Source organism: Crocuta crocuta, unplaced genomic scaffold (assembly GCF_008692635.1).
Source record: "Crocuta crocuta isolate KB4526 unplaced genomic scaffold, BGI_CrCroc_1.0 scaffold113, whole genome shotgun sequence".
NCBI classification, from domain to species: domain Eukaryota; kingdom Metazoa; phylum Chordata; class Mammalia; order Carnivora; family Hyaenidae; genus Crocuta; species Crocuta crocuta.
In genome coordinates, this window is record NW_027530368.1 from 11,204,293 (window position 1) to 11,219,655 (window position 15,363).

A 15,363-nucleotide genomic window follows, 5' to 3' on the forward strand; every position below is an offset into this window, starting at 1 on the left:
CAAGTCATTTGCTGCCCTATAGATGAGTGCCAAACATTCTGACTGACACAGAATCCAGTCTAATCAGTCAAGTAGACATGGCCAATTATAGTAACCACATTCCACTGGCTCAAATACATTTAGAACTATGATTCAGATTAGATCGAAATGTTCATAGCTGGCTTCCTCCTCTCACCTTTTAAATCCAGGCTTAGAATTTCCATTTCTTCCCTCCCTGATCTTCCTCTCCAAATAGGTACTAACCCTTTCATATACCCTAAACATGCACTCATCCTTGACTTCACTGTATGTAACAACCATGGTAAATGTTACATTTTTCCTGTTCCAGGGATGTTTACCTCATTTTACACAATTAGAATTTTACACTTAGGAGACCAGACCTGGTGCAGGAATTATCTCTGTGCAATGCCCATTCAGTGCTTAAGAAGTAATTGTTTAAAAGGATAATTGTATAGAAAAGTGTACTTTGCTATGCAATTTTTGGAAGACCAGAACAGAGAACATGAATTGGTAAAAGTTCCTTTGGCTCCTTCATCCCTCTTATTCTAAACTTTTCATCTTGGGTTCCTCTTATATCTTAGCTGCATCACATAGCTCTACAAATTGAACTGTCTGTACTTCAGAGTACAACTACCTACATTGAAGACAATTAATATTAAAACAAACATGTATGATACACCATAATACACAGTTTAAAATTTGGAACTTGGGGGCACCTGGGTGGCTCAGTCAGTTGAGCATCCGGCTTCAGCTCAGGTCATGATCTCACCATTTGTGGGTTTGAGCCCCGCATCGGGCTCTGTGCTGGCAGCTCAGAGCCTGGAGCCTGTTTCAGATTCTGTATCTCCCTCTCTCTCTGACCCTCCCCTGCTCATGCTGTCTCTCTCTCTCTCTCTCTCAAAACTAAATAAAACATTAAAAAATTAAATAAATAAAATTTGGAACCTGCTATAATCACTTTTATATTATTGTTCACTCTCTAGAGTAAAGAGACTATATACACCAAGTAGTTCATTTAATTCAGCCTCGGAAACAAAGAATGGCAAGAATGACTGGTATGCAGTAGGATATTATCAATTGCTGCCAGTCTACTAAATCAAAAGCTGTTTACATACAGTTTTAAAACACACTGAGAAGCAGCTTGTCTTCTTGACAAAAGAAACTTACGTGGCTTTTCCTTCCCTAAGGAAAATGCAAGATAATGAAAACTGGAGAGTGGCAGATACAACTTTTTTAGACAATGGCTTGAATTTTAATTTGACATCAGTCTGAGTTGGCATAGGGCTTGCATACTGTTTCATGTTGATGCTGCTAGTAGCCAGAGCTTTCCTTCGACCAGAAGGGGATTCCTGAAAGATACAATTTGGAATTTTGGAGTTACTTATTTTATAGCCAAATATTTTAAAACACTAATTTAATAATATGATTAAATAACAAATTAAAACTTCCTTCCCCAATGTATTTCTGTAACAAATATTGAAATAAAACTGTGATGAAGTTATATCACAACTTTTACATCTTTAAATAAGGCAGATATAAATTGGAGAGAACTGGTCGGGGTAGAAATAAAGATAAACTAAAACAATTCTAAATATCTCAGGAAAGGAGAAGTAAGGAATGAAAACTAGGACAAAAAGTCTCCAGAATTCCTCTAAGAAGAGGATAGAACACAGAGATAGGTATCAAAATTACTCAACAACTGGGGCGCCTGGGTGGCTTAGTCGGTTGAGCGTCCGACTTTCGCTTAGGTCATGATCTCACGGTTCGTGGGTTCGAGCCCCGTGTCGGGCTCTGTGCTGACTGCCAGCTCAGAGCCTGGAGCCTGTTTCAGTCTGTGACTCCCTCTCTCTCTGACCCTCCCCTGCTCACGCTGTCTCCCTGTCTCTCTCCTAGAAAAAAATAAAACATTTAAAAAAAAAAAAAGATCCTGAACATCTTTAAAAAAAAAAATTACTCAACAACTGTTTTCCTTCCTTTCATTATATTTAATATAATCTAATGATATTTCTCCTTTTGGAATGCCTACCATTTTTTTTATAGAACTCCCAGCCTCTGTGGCATTCTGCCTCATTTTTACTACAGTATCTGAGTTCTATCTATCCTATAATCTGAGCCTTATTTCTTCCCAAGGCCTTTTTTGATCACTCCACTCTACAGTTCTCTCTCCCTCCCCTAAGATCACATATATCAAGGAAGAAACCATTGGCTTCTCTGATGCTCTGTCTTCAGCAGACACTGACAAGTGATTTCCAGCAGGTCTCAAAATTCTCCCAACAGAGATTACCAATTCATCAGAAATGAATACAAAATAAAACCTATTTGTTATCAAGGATGTTTAACATTCTAGAAATAAGCTATCTCATTTCAAAATTATCCTTTATAGAATAATAACTTAGGAGAACAATGAAAACAAAACAGCAAAATAATGACTGGGCATTACTTATGTATAAGACATTTGATTCAGGAGAGATATGAAGATGATTAAAACATAACCCCTGACTATGTGCTCTAATGGCAAGGGGACATTTTGGATGAGGATAATTTGTAAATAAAGTAAACCAGAGTTCATATGACATCATTCATGTAAACCAGAGGTCATATACCAGCATTCCTTAGGATTTACTGGTTTGGGAGTTCATATCTAAAATAAGGCCTAATTTTCAAGCTGTGTGGCCCTGAGTAAGTAAACTTGAGCCTCACTAACCTCTATAAAATAAGGAGACTAAACAGAAATCCATTTAAGCTCTACAATGGTTTTCTATAAAAATTATTCAATTTTCCATCCAAGGCAGGAAAAACTACCATTACATTTGAATTATCATTTAATAAATCTTTATTTTATTTGTCTTATGATTGACAAACCTGCCTAAAATAAAGATACACTAATTTAATCAAAACATTAAACCAGCCTTTTAGAAAAAAATCTGACATTTGTGCCAACAGGACAAGTAAAAATGTAATGTAGCATCCCTAAAGAATACCTTGTTTTAAAATGTGGTCTTATCTGTCAGATTATGCACAGCAATACTATACGAAACTATTAGTGCATGTAGATACCTTATGAATGAATTTCAAAAATGCATCAAGCACTTGAGAAGGATTTAAGCCCTCTCAGAAGAAATACTTAAGAATATGCAAATACCCTCAACTGAATCAAGTTGAACAGATGTGACTATCCCAAACAATACAAGTGTTCTTTCCCTGATCGGTACTGTCAATCAAAGAATAAGATTAAGGTCCAAGGTTCTGACAATGTGCAAAATGAAAAAGTACGATCGGGTAGTATCAATTTATTACACTGATATGAACAATAATCTCTTCTTGTACCTTTAGAATAGCTAACAACTTTTACATATATAGGATGTAAAGCCTCTGTTTTGGAAGCATGACATACAAACTGCCACATATTATTTTCAGATTTTGTTAAACAAATTTGTTTCACAAAGTATGAAACTAATCCCTTAATAATAATTATTTAATTTTTAACCAAATAATCAAACTATAAAAATTAAGATAACTTGGAAATGACCATAATTTTGAAAGTCCAATTTAAGGATAATTGCTAGTTTTGATGATTAACATTCAAATTCATTTTTTAGATAAAAATTTTGTAGAAAAAGTTTTCTGCTGAACTTAAGGAGTTTTTAAGTTTTTGGTAAATCAGCATCTCTGAAACAACAGAAAATAAAAGCTACTACATTCTAACCGTAATTAGTTGTACCACTTAATTAAGTATTTACTTGCTCAGCAACAATGAAAACAGCCCTTTGTAAGGTCCGGACAGGTGAGAACAGAGCTCTTTTCAGTCTACAATATCCATTCCTATTGTTAAGGCAGGATCTCACTAGAGTCTTGCTGGGGAAAGAGGTCTGAACTGTATTTCTAGTAATTCTCCACCAAGCTCACACATTGTTTTCCTCTTTAAGGATCTTTCACAGCTCTACCTCAGCTCCATGAATCTCCACTTTTTACAACCAAGTCTAAATCTTTACCAGCCCACAACTGATATCACTGCTATCATCAGTTCTATAAAGAGGAATGAAATAAGTGCAGTGTGAGACGAGCGTGGCTTCTGCATCTTACAGTCCTTCCACAAAGGAGTAGGGCCCTGCCAGGCAGAGAGAATTTAGAATTACTCTTACTGCTGCCAGAGTCCTAATGCTATTTCATGTCATGGGTAAGGTGGAGAAAGGAACAGAAATGAGAGAAAAAATAGTTAAAGGAATTTTAAGAGAAAGAAAGAAAGATGACAGAGTCAGTGAGTGTTCACATATATGTAAGACTAAGTTTCTGTCTCTTGGCCTACGTTCATATATGTTTGTATGTGAATCTAACAGTATTTGAGGAATTACTTCAAAACTCCTAAAGCAGAAGTTCTTAAGCTTCATGTTTACTAAAAACAAAAAATAAAAGTAAGAGAGCTTTAGACAATTTGGATGACTAGATCCCACCCCCAGAGATCTTAAATTAGCAAAACCAGAGATAGGCTCAGGAATCTGTTACATTTCTAAAAATAATATGTACCTCCCTTCTCTAGCCTCAGCCTGCCCCTCCCACACGCTCACCACTACCACCAGGTGATTCTAATCCAGTTAATCTAAAATCACACTTTCAGAAATACTTCCCCTAAGAAAGTTCTTACATAATATAATCATTTTTACTTAGGAAATATCACTCTCATTTTTCCTAAGTATCCTCTGTTATAAAAAAGACTTAGCCTATATATTTCCATTTCTATGAAATCCAGCCTATTACAGTTGCCATCAGGCAAACCTGCATTAGAATGTGACATCAGCATTAATTCACTGGTTAAAATTCAGCCCATTTCTTCATGTATCCGAGCCTCCGTTTCACACTGTCAGATTGACAATTATTTTTAAAAGCTGGACGATACCACGTGATGCCAAAAATGGGGAACAACACAAACAAACTCTCTTACACTGCAGGAGAAAGTTGTCACTTATATAGCCACTTTGGAAGGCAAGCTGACGTTATCTTGTAAAGCAGAACACATGCATATCTTACAACTCAGCAATAATAACCATCCTAGATACATGTCCTTGAGAACTTCTTGCAACAATATACTAAAATACCTAGAAGAGTTTTTAGCATATGGTAGGTACTAAATAGTATTTATTATTAATATTTATTGACCACTCAACCTGATTTATTACACTAATATTATCCATCCTGGATCACAGTCTTGAGATTAGAAAAATAAACAAGCATAATTCAATGCAGGATGTTTAAAGTAATGTGGTTATGGGGGCGCCTGGGTGGCTCAGTCACTTAAGCATCTGACTTTGGCCTAAGTCATGGTCTAGCCATTCCCAAGTTTGAGCTCTATGTCAGACTCTGTGCTGACAGCTTCAGAGCCTGGAGCCTGTTTCAGATTCTGTGTTTCCCTCTCTCTCTGCCCCTCCCCCACTTACACTCATATGCTCTCTCTCTCCTCTCTCTCTCCCAAAAATAAACAAACAGTAAAAAAAAAAAAAATTTAAAGTAATGGAGTTATGTTACTAAAATCTATGCAATGACCCCTCAACATTCTTACCAAACCTAAAATAGGTCTAAAATAAATTCTTCACTTCAATGTGCACCATCATTGCTATTCAGGTGATAACAATACAAGCAATAGATGCATACATGTTTTCTCTGTATAACTTAAAAGGGAAAAAATTTATAATGACTTTATTAGCAAAGAATGAAATGATTATAAAATAAATAAATACAGTTTTGTAAGATTCTGGACTTCTTTATAAGTATTTTTAAACATTATAGATTTTACCAAAAAAACATGTAGCTAATCTTGTTACTTCCCCAACCCCAACCCAAACTAACAACATGGTAGCAAGCAAGTTAATTATATTTAGTTAAATTTAGTTTATTCTTTTTTCCTATCATAAGAATTTGGAGAGAATATCTCTTGTCCAAATTATTCAAGTTAGGGTCTTCTTACAGAATAGTTCACAGTATGATGTTTCATTTATTATGGATCCCAAGATTAATATAATACCTCTCCTATCAAAATATTTGGCTGACTTCCTCTACCTATTAAAATGTTACATAAAATAAATCACAAGCTAGAAATTGAACTCTTTCTTCCATATATGATGATAAGGCAATGTGGCAGCACTACTTAGATTTTATGATTTTTCAGAGTTTTATTACACAAAATGTTCTAAAAAGATTGTCAGGCACTAATACTTTAATTACCGGATTTTTTTTTATAACACTGAAAATTAAACTTAATGGCATCAGTTTACTTTTTACAATTGTGAAATACATTATATTCACAATGAAGTATATACGTCATTGTGAAATACATTATGTAATGAAGTATATACTTAATTTTTACTTCATAATATAATGAAGTATAAAACATAGAAGTACTATACAATGACTAATAAAATGAACATCCTCTACCACCATCCAGCTAAAGAAATAGAACACTACCAGTACCTTAAAATCCTCAGGTCCTCTCCTGAATTGCCTCTTTTCCCTTCCTTCATCCAGAGGTGAATACCACCTTGAATTTGGGATTACTCCTTCTCTCCTCTTTTCCAAAAAAGAATACTACATACTACTTATGTATGGATCCGTAAAGAACATGTTGCTGATGAATGGATAAACAAGATGTGGTATAGATATACCACAGAATATCAGCCTTAAGAGGAATGAAATTCTAACACATGATACATCATGGATGAAACTTGAGGACATTATGCTAAGTGAAATAAGCCAGACCAAAAAAAAAAAAAAAAAAAATCAAATACTTTTATGATCTCTCTTATATGAGGAATAAGCAAATTTATAGTGACAGAAAGTAGAACAGAGATTACCAGGAGTAGGAGAAGGCAACATGGAGACTTATCGTCTAATGAATATAGAATTTCTATTTGGGATAATGAAAACATTCTTGAAACAGATAGTGGTGAAAGTTACAATACTGTGAGTGTACTTAATGCCACCGAACTAACTGTACACTTAAAATTATTTAAGACAGTAAGTTTGGTTTGCATATTTTATCACAATAAAAAGTCAAAAAAGAATATATTGTCTAATTTTACATATTTCTTAACTTGATACAATGAAATAACATTAGCATTTTTGTGATGTGTTTCTTATGTTCAACATCAAGTTCTTGATATTTATCTATACCAATGGATACAGCTGTAATTCATTAAATTTCATTGCTCCTAATATTCCATCAAATGAATATTCTACAATCTATCCATCCATTTTAATTTTTGATAGACATTAGCTGTTTACAGGCTTATTTATCTATTTGCAATTATTAACAAAGCTGTTATCAATATTCTTACATCTATATCTTATAAACATCTATAATTTACCTAGGACATATTTCTAGAATGGGAATTTTGGTCATTTGATATGTATGTTGAATTTACTCAGAAAATGTTAAACTATAATCCAAAGTGGCTATATTAATTTACACTCCTTAAGTGTTTCCTTTGTTCTACATTACAAACACACAGTATTTTGTTTTTTTCATTTTGCAATCTGAGATTATGCTACATATTACCTCATTATATCTTAATCACACTTCCCTGCTTATTAACGGCATTGATTATCTTTTCATAATTTGTTGGCCGTGTGTTTCCTCTTTTGTGAAATTTTTTGTAGTATTTCTTACTACTGGTTATTTATTTTCTTTTTTTCATGAAATTGAAAAGCTTGCATTTATTTGCACTCTTTGGGTAAATATCCAGTAGTGCAATTACTAGATCATAGGGTAGTTCTATTTTTAATTTTTTGAGGAGCCTCCATATTGTCTTCCACAGTGGCTGCACCAATTTACATTATCACGAAGCATGCAAGAAGGTTCCTTTTTCTCCACAACCTTGCCAACATTTGTTTCCTGTGTCTTTGATGTTAGCCATTCTGACAGGTATGAGATATGTCATTGTGGTTTTGATTTGCTATTCCTTGATGATGAGTGCTGTTGAGCATCTTTTCACGTATCTGTTGATCACCTGGATGTGTTCTTTGGCGAAATGTCTTGTTCATGTGTTCTGCCCATTTTTAAATTGGATTATTTGGCTTTTGGGTGTTGAGTTTTATAAGTTCTTTATATATTTTGGATACTAATCCTTGATCAGATATGTCATTTGCAAATACCTTCTCCCATTCATTAGGTTGTCTTTTAGTTTTGTTGGCTGTTCCTTTGTTGTGCAGAGCTTTTTATTTTGATGAAGTCCCAATAGGTTGTTTTTACTTTGTTTCCCTTGCCTCAGGAGACCTATCTAGAAAGATATTGCTATAACCAGTGTCAGAGAAACTACTGCCTGTATTCTCTTCTAGGATTTTTATGGTTTCAAGGTTTCACATTTAGGTCCTTACTTCATTTTGAGTTTGTGCTGGTTATCTATTGATTACTAATTATATACACATTCTGGTGCTAAATCCATTGTGACTTTTATGTGTTACAAACATCATCCAATTTTTGGCTTGTATTTTCTCTCTATGGAATCTTTTGTATGAGCCCAATTTCTTAATTTTAATGTGAAGTCAACCTTTTCCTTTATGGTTTGTGCTTTTACATTTTGTTTGAGAAAAGCTTCTTAACTGTGAGGTCATAAGACTTCCTCCCACATTGCTTTAAACACTTTTAAACCTCTGCTTTTCATATTTAAGACTCAATGACATCTAAAGTGAATTTTTGTGTAACTTTTCAGATAGGGATCCATTTTCATTTTTTAAAAAAATTATGGGTAAATAACTGTCATAGCACTACTTATTAAGTAGTCCATATATATCCCTACTCTCTACTATCTGCAATGTCCACTCTAGCAAAAACCTGGTTTGCATATACAGATCTGTTTCTTGCTCTCTAATTCTGTACCACTAGCCAACTGTTCCAACTTCACAACAAGGCAATATTGCCTCAACTATCAAAGTTTTATCTTACATTTAACTCTTCTCCTTATTTTCTTATTTACAAGTATCTTTGGCCATTTGTGACCTGTTGCTTTTCTAAATAGTTTCAAAGTCCTATGAAACATGTGGTTGAGATTTTGATTAGAATTCCATTAATGTGGTTATATTGACTTCTTCACAATATTGAGATTTCAAATTCTAAAATAGGACTTTCCCTCTACATACGTACTTAAATCTTTAATGTCCCTCAAAGTTTTATTATTTTCTTCACACATGATGGATAGATAGATAGACCAACAGACAGACAGATTTATTCCTCGGTACTTCAGTGTTTCTGTTAATCTAAATCAAACTGTCTTTTAAATTATACTTTTGAACAAATATTTTCTAGCATATAGAAAGGCAACTGAATCTGTGAATCGATTTTTATACAAAAAACATTAATACTTTTGTATTAATTTCAATAATATAGTTCCTTTGGTGTTTCTGTATAATGATGTCATCTAGAAAACTAGCTAGCTATTCATGTCATTTTTCCAGTCTTTAACTTTTCTTTCCTCTTCCTGTTAGTACACTAGCTACAAGCTTCATGATGATTCTGATTAGGTACTGTAAAGAGGGTCATTCCTATAATATTCTTGACGTTAAAAGAGAATGCTTCTCATTTTTCATCCTGAAGTATGTTTACTGTAAGTTTATTTTTTTCTTCTTTCAAAAATATTACTCTTTATAAAATTAAGTTCTCTTCTCTTATTACTTTGAGGTTTCAAGTCTACTTATAATTTTATTTCTACAAAGAGGTGTTAAACTTCTATCATTTTAAAATATATGTTGGTATATTTTAATATTTTTTAAACTCTTAACCTATTAATGTGGTAATTTAATAGATTTTCTAAAATTAAAGCAACTCCACATTCCTGGAAAAAAATCCAAAGTCATCCAAGCTTGTTTTCTTTTGGAGCAGGTTTCTAATTACAGATATAATTTCTTTAGCAATTACAGAAGTATTTAGGTGTTTGTTTCGTGTCTCCCAATGTCAACCTGGATAAGTATTTTCCCCCTTGGAATTTACACATTTCATCCAAGACTTCAAATTTAGTGACATAAAACTTTTTAAAATATCCTTTTATTATTTTAATCTCTGTAAAATCTATAGTTCTGTACATTTCATCACTCCCAATACAATTTGTGTCTTCTCTCTTTTGTTTCTAGATAATTCTTACTAGAAACTCTCCATTTCCTTGGGCTTTCCAAATGAACAACTTTTGGCTTTGTTGATCCTTTCTATTATGTTTTCTGTTTCAGTAGTTTATGCTCATCTTTACTATTTCCTTCCTCCTAGTTCACTCAGGTATATTTTAACTTCTGAATTCTGAGCATTTGTTCCTTCCAGATTCAAGCATTTAGGGCTATATATTTCTCTAAATACTATTTTAACTATACCTCACATTTTATTATGAAATGTTTTGTTATATTTGTAGTTAAATATTTTCTAATTTTTCATTACAAGTTCTTTGACTCATGTTTAGAAACTTTTTCCAACTATATGGAGTTTTTCTACTAATTTATTTATTTAGAGAGAGCACAAGCAGGAGGCGGGCAAAGAAATTTCAAATATGAGGTCACGGAACACTTTCTAAGGACACAAATCAAGGAATAAATAAGTGTAAGAATTGAAAAGCTGCTCAAAGATTTCTTCTCAGGCTCCTTTTACTCCTTCTGACATAACCTCCTTTTATTTTAGGACTATCTCTTATAAATAGCATATAGCCAGAAAATTTTTTAATCCAGTATGATAATCTCTGCCCTTTAGTGAAGAGTATAGATCAACAGTTCCCAAATGTTTTTATCTCAAGACCCTTTTAAATGCTTTGAGAGGGGCACCTGGGTGGCTCAGTCAGTTAAGTGTCCAACTTTGGCTCAGGTCATAATCTGTCACAGTTCATGAATTCAAGCCCCACATCTGGATCTATGCTGAGAGATCAGAGCCTGGAGACTATTTCTGATTTTGTGTCTCCCTTTCTCTCTGCCCCTCCCCCTCTCATGCTCTGCTCTCTATCTCTATCTCTCAAAAATAAACATAAATACATACATACATACATACATAAATGTTTTGAGAACTACAAGGAGCCTTTCTTATGTGGGTTCTATCTATCAATATTTGCTTCATTAAAAAATTATAAGAAATCTAGAAAATATTTTATTCACTCAAACATAACTAATAAACTCATGTTAACATATTTTTATGAAGAATAAATATATTTTTAAAAGACTTTATATTTTAGAGCAGTTTCAGGTGTACAACAAAATCAAGAGAGAGGTACAGAGATTTCCCACATAATCCTGAGTATGCACCCATACAAAGCCTATCCCATTATCATGACTCACCAGTATGTTACACTATTTACCCAGGATGAACCTACATTGATATATCATAATCACCCCAAATCTATAGTTTACCTTAGGGTTCACTTGTGGTGGTGTACATTCTATGTGTTTGGACAAATGTGTAATGCCATATCTCTATAATTATAATATTAAACAATATTTTACTGCATTAAACATCCTCTGTGTTCCACCTATTCATCTCTCCTACTCCCCACCCTTGGCTACAACAAAAAGGTGATCTATTGTCTCCATAGTTTTATCTTTTCCAGAACATCACATAGTTGGAATCATACAATTACAGTCTTTTCAGATTAGCCTCTTTCATTTAGTAATATGTATTAAGGTTGCCCTGTATCTTTTCATGGCTTGATAGATCACTTCTTTTTAGTGCCAAATAATATTCCATTGTCTGAAACTACCACAGTTTATCCATTCATCTCCTGAAAGACATCTCAACTGCTTTAAAGCTTTAGCAATTATGAATAAAGCTGCTATAAAACATCTATGAGCAGGTTTTTATGTGGATAAGGGTTTCATTTTGTTTGTATAAACACCAAGTAGTTTGACTTCTGGGTTGTATATGGAAACAGTATGTTTAGTTTTATAAGAAACCACCAAACTGTCTTCGAACCACCAGCAACATATGAAAGATGTTGCTCCACAGCCTTGCCAGCCCTGGCTGTTGTCAGTGTTCCAGATTTTGGCCATTCTAATAGGTGTATAGTGTTATCTCATTGTTTTAATGTGCATTTCCCTGATGACGTGATGTGAGCATCTTGACATATGTCTGTCTGCCATCTGTACATCTTCTTTGACCAAGTGTTTCTTAAGGTTTATGTCCCATTTTTAAAATTAGGTTGTTTGTTCTCTATATATTTTGGATAACACTCCAAGATGATTTATCTGATGATAAATCAGATGTGTCTTTTGTAAGTATTGTCTACCTATCTGTTGCTTCTCTCCCTCTCTTGACACCATCTTTCACAAGGCAAATTTTTAAATTTAATGAAATTATTCATTATTTCTTTCATGGAACATACCTTTTACTTTGCATCTAAAACAGCATCACCATACCCAATGTCATCCAGGTTTTCTCCTGTGTTATCTTCTAGTAGTTTTACAGTTCTGCACTTCACATCAAGATCACATTAAGCTGCAATTTGAGTTAATTTTTGTGAAGGGCGTAAAGTGACTATCTAGATGCATTTTTTTATATGGATGTCCAGTTGTTCCAGCGCCATTAGTTGACAAGACTATCTTTGCTTCACTGCTTTCCCTTCTTTGTCAAGGACCAGCTGACTGTATTTACGGGATCTATATTTAGGTTCTCTGTTCTCTTCCACTGATGTCTCTTCTTTCATCAGTATCCCATAGTAGCGATTATTGTAGCTTTATAATAAGTTTTTAATTCAGGTAGTGTCAGTCCTCCAACTTAGTTCTTCTCCTTCAATATTGTGTTAGCTATTCTGAGTCTTTGTCTCTCCATACAAACATTAGAATCAATTTGCTGATATCCACAAAATACTTTGTTGTGATTTTCACTGTGATTGAATCTGCAAATCAAGCTAGAAAGAACTGACATTTTGACAATATTGGGTCTTCCTAGCCATGAACATGGAATATCTCTCATTTAGTTTTTTGATCTCATTCATCAGAATTTTACAGTATTTTTCCTACACATCTTGTACATATCTTGTTAGCTTTATTATCTAAGTTTTTTGGTTTTTGGGGTGCTAATGTAAATGAAATTGTGTTAATTTCAAATTCCACTTGTTCATTGTTGATATGGAGGAAAGCAACTGACTTCTGTATATAAATCTTACATTCTGTCACCTTGCTACGGTCAGTTATTAGTTCCAAGAGGTTTTTTGTCAATTCTTTTGTTTTCTAAATAGATGATCATGTATTCTGTGAACAAAGACAGTTTCATATCTTACTTCCCAATATGTATACTTTTTATTTCCTTTTCTTGTCTTATTTCATCAGTAAGGACTTCCAGTACAATGTAGGGAAGTGGTGAAAGGGCATCCTTGCTTTATACTTGATCATAACAAGAAAGCTTTGAGCTTCTCACCATAAAGTATGATGTGAGCTGTCGGTATTTTATAGATGTTCTTTATTAAGTTGAAGAAGTTCTTCACTATTCCCAGCTGGCTGAGTTTTTTTTTTTTTTTAATCACTAATGAGTGTTGGATTTTGTCAAATGCTTTTTCTGCACCTATTGATACAGTCCTGTGATTTTTCTGTTTTATTTAGTATATCGATGTGGTGGATTACATTAATTAATTTTCAAATACTGAACCAGAATTGCATACCTGAGATAAATGCCACTTGGTTGTGGCGTATAATGCTTTTTATATATTTTCGGATTTGATTTGCTAATAATTTGTTGAGAATTTTTACATCTATGTCATTAAGAAGTATTAGTCTATAGTTTTCTTTTCTTGTAATGTCTTTGTTTGGTTTTAGTATACAATAATGTTAGCTTCAGACAATGAGTTAGTATTTCTTCTGCTTCTTTCCTACAAAAGAGATTGTAAAGAATTGGTAGACTTCCTTAAATGTTTGGTAGAATTCATCAATGAACCCATTCAGACCTGTTGCCTTCTGTATACCTTCTATACAAAACAATTTAATGAGAAGAGTGCCACTGTTTTACGTTTTTAAAAATCTCTTCAATGTGTTTATCTCACTCTAAAATATCACTAATGTCCAATTTCACAGACAGATAGATTCTCATTTCTCATATTCAATCTGTGTAATATGTTATTTTGGTTGAAGTATATGAAGAAAACCCAGCTCCATACAGATATACAGTTGAAAAAGACAAGAGTATTTTAATGATGCTTTCAGATAATTTGAGGTCTTCTTTAATATTGTATCAAAACTCTACAAGTGGTATTTTCTTAACAACAGTAATGTGGAATCTGAAACCCTATCAACAAACTTTTCACAAACCCTTTTCAAACTCTATTAAATTAAGATCCAAAGCTCTAATCATGCATGTTGAATGAGTTTTTTACTCATGCATAATTTTGTAACATCATATGCTTTGGTCATTTGGAAAATACTGATTATCTGATTTATGCAGATATTTTATTTTTTTAAATGTGTATTTATTTTTGAGATAGCAGCAGTGAGCGGGTCAGGGAAGAGAGAGAAGAGGACAGTGGATCCAATGTAGGCTCTGCACTGACAGCAGTGAGCCTGATGCAGGGCACAAACTCACTAACTGCGAGATCATGACCTGAGCCAAACTCAGACGTGCAGCCAACTGAGCCAACCAGACACCCCTATGCAGATATTTTAAACGTTGGCACATTCCATTATATAATACCAAAGAAACCACATTTGCTTATATCACTACCTATTCCATCAGAAAAATCTTTAAACACTAGACAACTATCAAGGTTAACAGGGTGAAAATAAGTTTTGCAAAATACTTTCACTTGAAAGCTTTTATTTTATCATTGGGAACAAATAATTTTAGTCGTTTTAAGTAGCAAGCTCACTGTGTTCAGTTTCAGAAAAACATTTGTTAAATTAATACTGAAGTGTGCATAAGCAGTCATTTTTTCAAGAAAAAATGGTGTTCCATGGAAAAAGGATGATTAGTTTACAACTCAACTAATCACACAAGTGCTTTTTCTTAAGTAACTTTGCTCTTTGCAATGCAGTATGAGTGTGTTAGGCAGACTTTCCATTTTGTCAGAGAAAATATTAAAAAGACTTAATATTCAAGGGTGAAATTTAATAAACTTAATAGTTTTAACACAACATCAAGAAATACATATATGAAACCCAATGAAGACTAGTTCCTAGTTATAAATTGTCAAAGCTGATATCACTTCTACCTATTAATACTAAGAATAGAAGAGGCAATCTTCCTTACGGTTTTCTTCTGTGCACTGAGTTCATTACACTGTGGTACAGCTCTGGGATATCAGTTTTGTGCAACAAAGGGATCTTAGTACACTTCCTATCTTGTGGGCATGAGAAGTGCTAGATTTTTTCTGCAACTCCATGCAGAGGCAAAACAGTAAATCATGGCTTCAGTAGAAATCCTCATTGGAA

The 15,363-nt window shown here is 33.6% G+C and overlaps 1 protein-coding gene across 3 annotated transcripts in view; it reads right to left on the bottom strand.

Moving 5' to 3' along the window:
• EHBP1 (EH domain binding protein 1) overlaps positions 1-15,363 on the bottom strand; it is a 350,991-nt gene that overhangs the window by 195,145 nt on the left and 140,483 nt on the right. For all 3 annotated transcript variants that reach the window (XM_077766441.1, XM_077766440.1, XM_077766439.1), the window contains exon 6: positions 1,168-1,349. In XM_077766441.1, the coding sequence (XP_077622567.1) occupies positions 1,168-1,349 (182 nt within the window). The remainder of the gene's footprint in view (positions 1-1,167; positions 1,350-15,363) is intronic.